At 38.5% G+C, this 12966-nt stretch overlaps 1 protein-coding gene across 3 annotated transcripts in view; it reads right to left on the bottom strand.

Moving 5' to 3' along the window:
• Positions 1–12966, bottom strand: part of sin3aa (SIN3 transcription regulator family member Aa) — a 136859-nt gene that overhangs the window by 56481 nt on the left and 67412 nt on the right. For all 3 annotated transcript variants that reach the window (XM_060853567.1, XM_060853566.1, XM_060853568.1), the window contains 7 exons: positions 12406–12657; positions 11884–12036; positions 11051–11209; positions 9293–9382; positions 4843–4961; positions 3217–3427; positions 2568–2684 (listed from right to left, as the gene is read on the bottom strand). In XM_060853567.1, the coding sequence (XP_060709550.1) occupies positions 2568–2684; positions 3217–3427; positions 4843–4961; positions 9293–9382; positions 11051–11209; positions 11884–12036; positions 12406–12657 (1101 nt within the window). The remainder of the gene's footprint in view (positions 1–2567; positions 2685–3216; positions 3428–4842; positions 4962–9292; positions 9383–11050; positions 11210–11883; positions 12037–12405; positions 12658–12966) is intronic.

Genomic DNA, 12966 nt, shown 5'->3' with positions numbered 1-12966 from the left:
GTTTTGGTCACCTCATTATCGGAAGGATGCACATAGGGGACATCATTTACAAAAATATCATCTCTCATTTGGCATAGATGGTCATTTGATTTTGGAATTCTCTTCTCCAGGAATCAGTGGATATAAGCTGCCTCTCAAACTTAACAATTTTTTTTCAGGAAGTAACAAAAATGATTGATAAGGGAGGGTGGTGAAGGTTGTGTATCTGGACTTTAGCAAGGCCTTTGACAAGGTCCCTCATGGCAGGTTGATACAAAAAATGAAGTCACATGGGATCCACGATAGGCTGGTAAGATAGATACGGTATTGGCGGAGTCATAGAAAACAGAGTAGCGATGAAAGGGTGCTTTTCTGACTGGATATCTGTGACCAGTGATGAATATATATATGAATGATCTGGAGGAGAATGTAGGTGGTCTGATTAGTAAGTTTGTAGACAAAACAAAAGTTGGGAGAGGTGCAGATAGTGAGCAAGATTGCCAGGGGATACAAACAGGATATAGATAGGCTGGGGACTTTGAATGGAGAAACTGCAGATAAAGTTTAATCTGGACAAATGCGAGGTGATGCATTTTGGAAGATCTAATGTAGGAGGAAAGAATACCGTAAATGACAGAACCTTTAGCAGCCTCAACATACAGAGGGAGCTGGGCATTTAAGTCCACAGTTTCCTGAAAGTGGCACCACAAGTAATAAGGGAGTCACAAAAGCATATGGCATGCTTGCCTTCATCGATCAAGAGTATAAAAATTGGCAAGCCATGTTGCACCTGTATAAAACTACAGTGAGACCTTATTTGGAATAGTGTGTAAAATTCTGGTTGCCACAATATCAGAAGGATGTGGAAGCTTTGGAGTTTGCCCATGTTTTGAGGTTATTAGCTATGCACAGATATTGGACAAGCTGGGTTTGTTTTCATTTGAACATCGAAGGATGAGGGTGCAACTGAACAGAAGTTTACAAAATTATGAGGGGTGTGGATAAAATGGATAGTCAGAGTCTTTCTACCAGGGTTGAAATTAGGGGATGTAGGTTTAAGGCAAAAGGAGTTAAGTTAAAGAAGATATGAGAGACAAGTTAGGGGAAGGCAAGCAGACAGAGTTAAGGCCACAATCAGATCAGTCATGACCTTACTGACCCAAATGGCCTACTCCTGCTCCTATTAAGTTCTCCTCGTTTTTCAATTTAGCTCCATTTAGCCACCTTGGCTCCAAATTTGGTATTGTCCTTACCCATCAACAATCTCTGAATCGCAGAAATAGCACAATTTGCACAACCATCCAAACCCTTCTGTGTGAAGATAACTACTGGTTTTCACATCTAAATGGCTGAGCTCTAATTTTAAGACCATGCCCCAAGTGTACCCCACTCTCCCAAACAAAAAAATTAATACCATTACCCCTACCCTAGTTGAGTAGATTTCACCCGTCCTGGAATTTAGAAGAATGTTAACTGTGAAAAATATATGATTCTGAGAGGGCGGTTACTCAGTTTGTTTGCCCTGGCTGGAGAATCTAGAACTAAGTTGCTCATGATTTAAGATAGGCATGAGGAGAAAATTCTTTGCTCAATAGGTTGTGCATTTTCAGAATTCTCTAACTTTCAGGCTTATGGATGCTCAGTCAATAAATGTTGAGTATTTTCACAGCTGACATCAATAAAGTTTTGGACTCTAAGGCAAATGAGGAATAAAGCTATCAAGCAGGAAAGATGATTTGGAGATGCCGGTGTTGGACTGGGATGTACAAAGTTAAAAGTCACACAACACCAGGTTATAGTCCAACAGGTTTAATTGGAAGCACACTAGCTTTCGGAGCGTTGCTCCGAAAGCTAGCGTGCTTCCAATTAAACCTGTTGGACTATAACCTAGTGTTGTGAGATTTTTAAGCAGCAAAGAGGCATTAATGTCAAAGATTAGCCATGATGTAAATGAATATCAGAATAGGCTTGAGGGACCTTGAAGGCCTGGTCCTTTGGAAACACGGTCCCGTTTCTTATGCTCTTAACCAAATCCTCCAATTTTAAATGGTAAATTAAGTCCAGCATGTCCTCCTGAACTCAGGCAAGTGAGTGACTTTCAGCCATACGTCTGCTATTTTATTCTAACTGTATAAACAGAAACTGGTGTATTGACACAGAAATGTTACTAGTCTTTAAAAGGACTGGTCAGTTTATGACAAAGAAAAGTGGATGGTGATCATCAAAGTTGAAAGCATAAGAAGTTAATTGACCAAGAGGCAAGTCAGGACACCGATTTTTAGTTAACAAGTGACAGCACATCTGCAACATTTCTCAGATTTTATTCAGTTTTCTGCTGCTACCTCAGATGTTATTTTGCTTGCCAAAGCCTCAATCTAGAATGAAAATGGGACCAGTCCATAAAGCTTAAAACCTGTAAAGTTTTACAGCAGTTGCTTACCAGTCAGATCTTGAGATATTTGTTTCAACATGAAAATGTGCAGATTCAGAGGTGAGCACTTTTGGTCACGTCCAATTTGTATAGCGGAATACAGTTTTACAAATTTTTATGAAAAGTACTTTTCTTGAACAAAAAAAAGTTTGCTTACCTCAAACCTCTCATCTTCACACCTGTAAATGTGCTCTTCATACTGTGTTTTCTTTGAGCTGACAAAGGTAGAATCTTCAGACCAGGAGGGGAAGGATACCCATGTATCATTAAGAACCTGCAGTGAAAGTACCAGCAATAATTACAAGGCAACAAAGAGTTAAGAAAGCAAAATTATCCATAAAGACTTAATGATTCAACAATGTCCACATATAAACTTAGCAGCATCTTTGCCCAATCTAAACTGTGAAATTTATAACTGATAAAACAGGGCTGAATCATGAGCTTCCATCTCTCACTTTTTTTTTTGAGTTAAAATTATTATTTTACAAATTGCATGGAGAAAGAAATGGTAACCTTTCAACATAATATTATTTCCTTTTGTGGTCAGTGACTAGACATGTACAATAATTTACCATCTAGTATGCTGCAGTGGGAAACGTCAGGGCAATAAAGTTATCTGGAATCGAAGTAATACTTCACTCTACCAATTCTTAAACTGAAAATGACCCAGCCTCCAATCCAACTGCTCCAGACAGCATCAGCCTCAAAGTTAAGACTCCAATTTGCCTATCTAGGACAGTGGAAGACACATTCAGTCACGTCAGAATTTAACATTCAATGGAATAATTTCAAACAGACATCCTTACCTCTTTACAAAGGGGAGTTCTACCTGTGCACTTGGGCTGCTGGAAACTTTTGGGCAATGCTCGATAACTTGAACCAAGTCGTTTACAAGATGCATAATCAATTTCCATTGCAATGCCCTCCGTAGCTCTCTCTTTAGGAAATGCCTCAATATGGGAGGATTCTTTATAGCCCAAGAAATTCTTAAACCAGACAAAGAGTTCAGGAAACTTTCTGCAAGAAAACAGAGAATACAAGTAGTAAATTCAATCTGTCTTTCTTCTAGCTTAATAGTCAGCTTCCCAATTTAGTCAACAGAATGACTTGCCCTTTAACTTTTCCCTTATTCCTCAGTAGTAGGGATGTAGACACAAATGGAGGTTCTCCAGCTCAAACCCATCTCCCCAGTTACACTGATCAGAATTGCACAGGTTTTAAAACGTGCTAAAATATACCTCTACTAGTTCTGTCTGGCCCATTTACAAGTTTGACTAAACTCTTACAAGTTTCACAATATAGACTGCATAATCTAAGGCTGCAGGTAAATCAACAATAATATTTAGATACAATTACTCTGTAGATTTGACTATTTTCTTTTGTTTTCAAACGTCTAAATTAATCTGTTAAGCCATGTCTGAATATATTGCCCTTCTTTAAAAAATGAACTGTTACTTTTAATGGACTGACACAGTAGCCATTCATTGATGAAAACATCATAGAAGCAGGCAAGGGAAATTATGGCTTGTCCAAATTAAACAGCCTGCAGGCCAGCAGTAAATTAAAGAGGGCCTACCCCAAATGCTGGTGCTTGTTAATTGAAGCCAAAAAACACAAGAACAGGTGGTTGAAATTTAGTTTTGCAGACTTCTTTTTCCCTGTGAAAATGCACTAATGAAATTACATTACTTCTGAGCTGGAACAAGTAATTTTTACTCTGACTACAACCAAATCAGCTTGGTTACTCTAACTGACAATAAGCAATTTTAAAAAGCTACAACGTTTAGAATTCGACTTGCACAACATTATGGAAGCTACTGGCAAGCTCAGTGTGTCTGATCAGAAATGCCCAATTTGAAACTGTGTAAATATTTGTGGATAATGATGTACAATCTGATGAGTTAAGACAGGATTAATATTTCTTAAAATTTTGCCAGTACATTAACCTAGTAATTCCAAACAGCAATTCCTCACTAGCCTCTTGAAAGGGTTTGCCAGTCCTCTTACTTCAAGTTTGTTCCTCAGACCATTAAAGTAAAAGATAATAGCAATGTGCAAATCAGGCTGCGCCACCAAAAGAAGCTCTTATATAACTTTTTTGGCAGCAAGTCACCAAACAAAGAAAAACTTCTCAAAACACTAACAAACTTGGTGCAAATTTTGATGGCTGTTCAGTTTTTGAAAATGACAAGTGTTTACTTGCTTTATAACCCAATGCTGATTTTCCTATTTAGCTTCTAACCCTCCAGCTTCCGGTATTACACATCATTATTGCCTGGAATTTGTCAACATGGAATCTGTGAATCAGGAAAATATACTGAATCACAAAACACACAATAAAGGAGCTGTAATACATTATTGAGGGCTATTGAGGTTTCCAAGGTTTTAATTGCCTAACCAGAATACTGAACTCTTTTTCAGTCACTGCTTACCCCAAGAAAGGAAATACAAGCTGGACCAGCTCTGCGCGAGAGATGACCTCCTGGTTAAAAATGACAAGACAGCGTAGGAAGTTCTCATAAGCTTCCGCACTCCGCAAAGCTTTTCGGACCTAAAACCAGATAATAAAGAATATTTAATTATGTTTTTCTTTCCTTCATACTAAATAGTTTTTTTTGGAAGGGGGGGTGCTTGTGTGTACACATTTATAATAAACTGCTGTGCTTTAACCAGCAACACATTTTCAGCTCTGATCTCCAGCATCTGCAGACCTCACTTTGTACACATTTATATCCAATTCAGCCCATCGATCAAGATTGTTGGGAACTTTATATAATACTGATCCAATTAATGCAAGTCCAACAACATTCTTGTAAACTCCAAAGTGCTTGAAGTGACTTGATCTGTTATGAAATATTGAAAAAGTATGTTTCATAAATTTTACATCTCTTCATTTTCCAAATAAAATTGTGGAGCAATCAAAAAAGCTCCAAAATAAATCTCAAGTACTCTAACTCTTTTTTTATATGCATTTCTACCCAATGTCAGAAGTGGCTCTGACAGCAGCATTCTTACTGTAAACTTGAACATAAAAATCAAATATCTCACTCCAATGCAGTGTTAAGGGTGTGCTGCACAGTCAGACATGCCATCATTTGGATGAGACATTAGACTGAGGACCATGCATTACGTTCAGACAAATGTAAAAAACTCAGTTAGATTTTCAAAGAGGAATTGGACATTTGTCCTTGGTGAACAAGCTAATATTTATCTCTTAATCAATATGCCTAAAAAGAATGTTCTGGTCACTATCACATTGCTGTTTGTGGGAATTTATTGAGCACAAATTAACTGTGGCAGTTTACTGCATTACAAAAATAATTACTCTCCAGCCAACTGAATACTTCCTGAAAAGTGCTTTGAAATGTCCAAGGGACATGAAAAGTATCACACAACTGCTTTTTTTCTCTTTTCCACAGCATCTCCTTTGTGTCAAACATGCACATGCATACAAAATTGATTGTATCTCAGTCGTTAAATCAACCCTTTAAAAACTTAGAATAACTTGATCAGTCCCAGTAATGAGTCTGAAATTGATGCTGGGCCAACCATAACATTTCATTGCAATGTGTGGAATCAAACAGCAGATGCCACTAGTTGACTCCCACAGAGAGAAAAGCACTGTCTGTCTCTACCTACACTGTGTGTCTGTGGGCAGCCAGTGTCCATTCTGGAAGTATTATCATGACGATTAGGTCAAGGTATGTTTTGCTACATAACTAATACAGGAATCGTAATTACACAAGGGTGGAAAAGTCAGCATTTGTATCTGCAACTTCACCAAACACAAATGTTCTTTTCAAAAGGAAACATTTTAGTTTAGAAATTAAATTCTGAGCTGGATTTATCCGGCAGTCAGGTCACTGATATGACTTTTATTAATTTGTATGAGGATCAGCACCATTCTGATTGCTTGTTGCAGAATCAGTGTTAAACACATCATGAGTCCCTGAAGGTAACTCAGACCTGCACAAACCAATGTACCTCTGTCATGGGAATGTATCCAGTCTTTACAGTCTTTACATGAGTTTCCAATTGCTTGCTAATTTAATTTTCTGGGTCACTCCCACTCCAACCTCCTACATATTCTAATAAAGCTCAACACTGTTTGAGAAACAGCACTTCACCTTTTGATTGAGTCTAGACGATTGTAACGTGCCCAAAGTCAAATTCAGCAATAGAGAGAAAGGAGCGTCACAGGTCACTAAAGAGAAACATTTACTGTGTTCATCTTTCCACAAATAATGCCTGACCTGCTGGGTGTTTCTGGATCATACTGTTTTTATTTCAGATTTCCAGTATCCAGAGTATTTCTCCTTTGTATCAAGGCCAGTAATTTCAGATCATACATATATTCTAATCAACTTGTTCAAAGGTGCATAATACACCTTGAAAAACAGATGGGACCTGAACACAGGCCTCCTGGTTTAAGGTCAGGGACACTAACACTGTGCCACAACAGTCCACAATTTCAGATCATCATCACTGTCGCCCAGGCATGAGGCATGTTTCTGCCATAGATCCAGAAGAACTCCAAGTGTCAATGGCTTGTTCCTTCACTCATCATTCGACCACTTCTTTTATCTTGCAATCATCAACTCTTTTTTTCTATCATCTCAGTCTTCTGCTTTCCATTCAATCTTAGACATCACTTCTGTTCCTTGCTCCTCCCTGATTCTTGGTCTGTACTTGCTGAAAGCTCATAAGCTATAGGAGCAGAATAGGCCATTCAGCCCACTGAGTCTACTTCACCATTCAATCATGATGGATATTCTCCTTATCCCATTTTCCTGCCTTCTCCCTACACCCTACACATTACCAACTCCTCCTTAAATTTAATCACTGTTGCAACATCAACAGCACTTTGGGATAGCAAACTCCACAGATTCAAAACTCTTTTGGGAGATGTAGTTTCTCCTCAACTGTTTTAAATTTGCTACCTCTTATCCTAAGACTACGACCTCTCATCATAGAATTCCCCAAAAGAGAAAGCATTCACTCCACGTCTATTTGATCCATACCTTTTATCATCTTTGAATACCTCAATTTGATCTCTCATTCTTCTAAATTCAAAGGAATACAGTCCTAAACTGTTCAATCTCTCTTCATATGACAAACCTCTCAACTCTAGGATTAACCAAGTGAACTTCCTCTGAAAAGCCTGTAATATCTCAAACTTTTTTTTATGCTAGTGAAAAGTGATCAACCTGAATCTTCAGGTCTCCCAGATGGCAAATTTGGAGATAATAAAGATATGTGATTAAGTGGGATATTATATCTGAATCCTGACAATTTTCTGCCTTCATTAAATTTTAATTACAATTCGGGTCTGTGTGAGAAGACTCAAAATCTCCTGCCAAACAATTAGGCTCTGAAGTGGTCAGTTAAGAATCACTGAAGGGCTTCTTCTCTTCAGTGGCTGGGATTAACTCAGCTGCAGATTGGCCTGTTGCCAAGTAAAGTCACAACATCCAAGACCATATATAGAATCCGTACAGTGTGGGCTGAAGGTCCTGTTTCTGTGTTGTACAATTCTGTGTATGGAAGCAGGCCATTGAGCCCATCGGGTCCACACCGATCCTCTAAAGAACATCCCACCCAAACCCACTTTTCTACCCTGCATTTCCCATGGCTAATCCATCTAGCCTGCACATTCATGGATACTACAGGCAATTTAGCACGGCATCCACCTTATCAACCAGCTGTCACCTCTGAGATCACTCTCCAATGCCGAGACTCTGTTGTATGTCCTTCTAGCAGCAGATTGGCTAGCAGCTCTCAGTGGGAGTAACTTCCACACTCTCAGTCTTGATACCAAGGAAGGCCCACCAGTGGCCTTACCATTGCCTGACTGGCTTGTGATTTAGCAAGCTATCCTGAAAAGAGGTACGGTGGTTCTCTCACCAGTTCACCAAACAGCAGACAAGATCTCTGATATCTCAACAAGATTCTGCCCATTAATTCTGCATCTTTTCTTCCAGATGCTGCCTAACCTGCTGAGTATTTCCAGCTTTTTGATTTTGATCACTCCTTAACAATTCTGGTTTTCATTCCTATAGGTAAGACACTGTGAAACTTGAAAAGATTTACAAGGATGCTGCCAGATTTGGAGGGTTTGAAGAATAGGGAGAGGCTGAATAGGGTGAGGCTATTTTCCCTGGAGTGTTGGAGGCTGAGGGGTGATCTTGTTGTGGCATATAAAATCATGAGGGGCATGGATAGAGCAAATAGCCAAGGTCTTTTTCCCAAAGTAGGGGAGTCCAAAACTAGATGCATAGCTTTAAGGTGAGAGGGAAAAGATTTAAAAGAAACATAAAGGGCAACTTTTTTCACAGAGGGTAGTGTGCGTATGGAACAAGCTGTCAGAGGAAGAGATGAAGGGGCTTATAATGATAACATTTAAATGGTATCTGGATGGATATATAAATAGGAAGGGTTTAGAGGGAGATGGGCCAAATGCTGGCAAATAGAACTAGATCAGTTTAGGATATCTGGTTGGCATAGACAAGTGGGTCCATGCTGAAAACTCTGACTCTATAAGTAGGAGAAACAGCAAATCTGTTTTTTGGGGATTAGAAGGAAACCAAGGGTACTTTTAAAAATACTATCTGACTCTATTCAGGGGCAGTTTCCTTCAAGTGTTGTCCAGAATCAAACAGTCTGTGCATAATAAGCATATTCAGAGAATGCAGTTATGATTTAATACACCAGAGATTTGAACAATTTGTGTTGTAACAGAGATTTGAGCCATCCTCTAGATTATTAGTCCAGAAACATAAAAGCAATGGTATCATATCCACTGACTATAAAGAAAATTTTTTTTGAAAAAGAGGTTATTATTAAAGTCTTTCAGTGCACCGATTTGGAATCAATCTCACTTACCTTATCAAAGAACAAAGTTTCTGTTCCAGCTCCATGCTTACTGACTTCAGCCAAGGACTGGTCTTTCAATGCCAACATTTTTGGTTTCTTCTACAAATAAAAAGAAAAATCTTGTGGTCACCAATGGCTTACGTTTATTTTAGATGACCTTTCTGAACAATTGTAGAGTGAAGAGCAGAGCATGTTCAGCATATTACATCAGTTCAAAATAAATATTCTCGTCAGGTTACCATAATTCTACTGGACCATAGGTCTGCTTTCTCATTCGGGAAAGACAACTGGTGATGATTTAACCTGAGGATCACCACACCTCAGGAAACGAGCGAGGTTCATGGGGACCTGAACTGATGCAGGAAATGAACCCATGCTGTTGGCATCAAACCAGCCATTTAGCCAACTGAGCTAAACTTGTCGAAGATTTAGCAACGTCATGATCACATTACTATAGTTCTTCATCTTCAGTCTCTGATAACAATGAGGCAGCCTGTCGATAAGCAGATAACCGAAGATCAGGAGCCTGCCAAGTGGAACTGTGGTTACCAGTCCATATTTTATTTGCCCTTCTATCAAGTTCTCAAATAATATTAGCTGCTTTCATCTCATATGTACAACTAATAAATTTTGCTGCTTTTCCAACATGACCACTTGAAAGATATCAATTTAAAGTGCTTTTGCAGCAGCTTACAATACAAGTATGACACTTAAAACCAGAGCTTCTTTACATCAGGGAAAGCAACAAATCAAGGAATTTCAAAAGGGCATCTTAATTGTATAGTCACGTGTATCCACAAAATAAACCAAATTTGTCATAAATAAATCTGACACACAAATTAATGATGTTCATTTTATGTCTTCTAACCTGGCTCCAAAAATTTACAAACATTTGCCAACCTACAAACTTCTCTTATCAACTGCCATTAACATTTAATTTTAAAGGACACATTAATATATAACAATCCAATTTTGAGCCTAAATCACTTCCCTCTGGATAAATCTGCTAATTCAGACACAAAACCTACGTCAATCAGTTCTATTCGGATTTTAGTTTCTTACTTATCTACTTGCCCTATGGTATTTCCTGGGCTTCCAGTTTCTGCAGTTTGGAAAAGAATGCTCATAGTGCTACATCCTCATTAATGGATAGTTCCTAAATTAAAACAGCAAAATCTATTATTGCCAGCCGCTTGAGCAAAGCAAATTATCAAGGACATGCAGGTTTGTGTGTGGCCCAGGACCTCTCGGTACACATCTAAACATCTTGCAAAAGTCTCAGATATGCTTCCTTTAAAAGGACAAATATTAAAACACTTTTGTAGTAGAATAATATACATGATGCATAGTTTAATAATTCAATAAGCTAATCGATGGATTTATCATGAGCAAGACTACAGAAGTGTTACTAAACTGCACAGTATCAGTCTACTATAAGATATCAAAAGCATGTTTACCAAACAATGCATGCTATTCTCTTCAGAAATCATGCAGATGCTTTCCAGAGAAACTCATTGTTACAGCAGCAAATTTTTCTCTACATCAAAAACTTTGGACCAATATTCTTGCAATCATGTCTTTGTGAAATCCAGCAACATGTTCGAAACCTTTAAAAGCACTATGTAAATGCATGTTGTTGTACCTGGACATTTACAATCTTTGCATTAGAATGTGATGTTATGTATACAGTAGCAAACAAATTTCTAACAGAACTACCTTATCAGTTCAAACTCTTGTTTAGTCACATAATAGTTATTCTGTACTTACTTTGACGGGTGGTGTGGTTCCTGTGCCTGAGTGACGACGGATCTGACAACCATTCTGATTGCTTCTTTGCTTGTTATTGTTCATTTGAGGCTTCTTCACTGTGCCACCATGATCATTCCTAACAGAATCAGCCTTCTCTGCTGTTGTCTTGCTCAGCAACTACAGTGCAGAAAACACCTTTTCAATCAGTTCAGTTCTGAGGTTAAGTGTTATAATTCAGACAAGTTAAAACAATTGAAGAGTTTGGATGCATGCTTATCTAGATTACTACACTGAGAAAACAGTAACATGTGCTACTTTGCAGCATGTAGCAGCATCATGCAGACCATGTCCTAGGAGAAGCCAAAAGAGGAAAAGATTGTCCTATCTGGAAAAAGCAGCCAGAAGTTGCCATTAATTTATACAGAAATTCAATACAAGAATTGGCATTCCGGAAGCTACACCTCACTAGAGTGGACTAAGCCTAGGTGGGGAAAGAGGCATTCGTATCAAAAGCTAAAATAAATTATAATTATAGATGACTCTTTTACTGAGTATGATCTAGATTTCTTCCAAGGCATCACAAATTATTTCTATTAAGTGTTCCATGGCTTAAGCTGCCTCTTTCCTTCCCAAAAGACGTAATCATAACTTAACTTCTATTAACATTCCCAGCTCCAATTATCAATGATTTTGAAAATATTGGTAAAGAAATATAACAGTCTGTAATTTTGAATTTCTGGACACTCGTTTCAAATTTAGATGAAAAAAGAAAAGCAGCAGAATGCGAGCAGAGAGTGTCCATTCCAGGGATATCAGTATTTCCCAAAAATTCATTAATACATAATACTTACAACAGAGCTATTGGCATCAGGCAGGAACTGTCCAAATTCTGAAAGGAGGTCTTCTTGGTTTTTAAAGAGTCTTGCTACCTGAGCATATACCTCCTGCTCCGTCAGTGCTGGTGTGTAGTTCCCACCAGCCTCCTTTGCATTCCGCTGTTCCTTCTGTAACAGAAGGAAAACTTCAGAGCATCTTATATGAAGCATAGTCTCTCTCTCTCTCTCTCACACACACACACAAACACACACTCCAAAGACACCTATTCTCACCCAGTCATACGGTGACACACAAAAAACTAAGTACTCTTGTTTCTTGCCCTTACTCTCTGCAGAACATGAAAGCCACACAAGACAAGGATTCAGCTAATCATACCAACACAATTGAAAAGGAAGAAGTGGCAAACATAGATAGAAAGCAAAAGAATTGCTTGACTGATAACTTCTAAGGTTGATAACAAGATATGCTAAAACATTTTCCACTGCTCTTAGTGTGACAGTCAGGGGAGAAATATGAAATGCGGTGCATTTCCTTACCTGGTAGGTGTGCAGGATCTCCAGAAAGGCCTTGTAGATATCAGGCTGTCCCTGGAAACGATTTTTGATCTTGTTGACATAATTAATGGCATGGTTGAACTCCACAGGCTGGTTGTTCTGCATGGGCGGTGTAGCAGCATGAGCACTGGTGACTGGCGTGTGGGGTTGCACTGGGGGTGACCGAGGGGAGGCATATGGAGCCAGTGATGCATTTGGCTGGCTGGTTGGGGTATGAGTCTGTGACTGTAGTGGCTACAACCAAAGAAAAGTAAACTGTATAGTGAATTCTGCTCCATTTTCCAAAAAATTCCCCAAAACAACTCTGAAAAAGTAGTCAATTAAATCATGCCCACAAACAGTTTTTTTTGGGGGTGGGGGGTTAGGTTAGCAATATCACTTGACTGTTTTTCCTGGGAGTTTATGGATTCCAACTTATTGAAATGCAATTATGATTCTAAGAAATTGTTACACGTTAAATGTCATTTTGATGAGATAATTGGACACACTTTATGCTGCAATGGACTTTTATTTAAAACTGATGAATTATCATTCAAAAGTTAT

The sequence above is a fragment of the Hemiscyllium ocellatum genome, chromosome 42 (assembly GCF_020745735.1).
Source record: "Hemiscyllium ocellatum isolate sHemOce1 chromosome 42, sHemOce1.pat.X.cur, whole genome shotgun sequence".
Taxonomy (NCBI): domain Eukaryota; kingdom Metazoa; phylum Chordata; class Chondrichthyes; order Orectolobiformes; family Hemiscylliidae; genus Hemiscyllium; species Hemiscyllium ocellatum.
The sequence above is the reverse complement of the archived record's forward strand: the minus strand, read 5'-3'. Positions and strand labels throughout refer to the sequence as shown.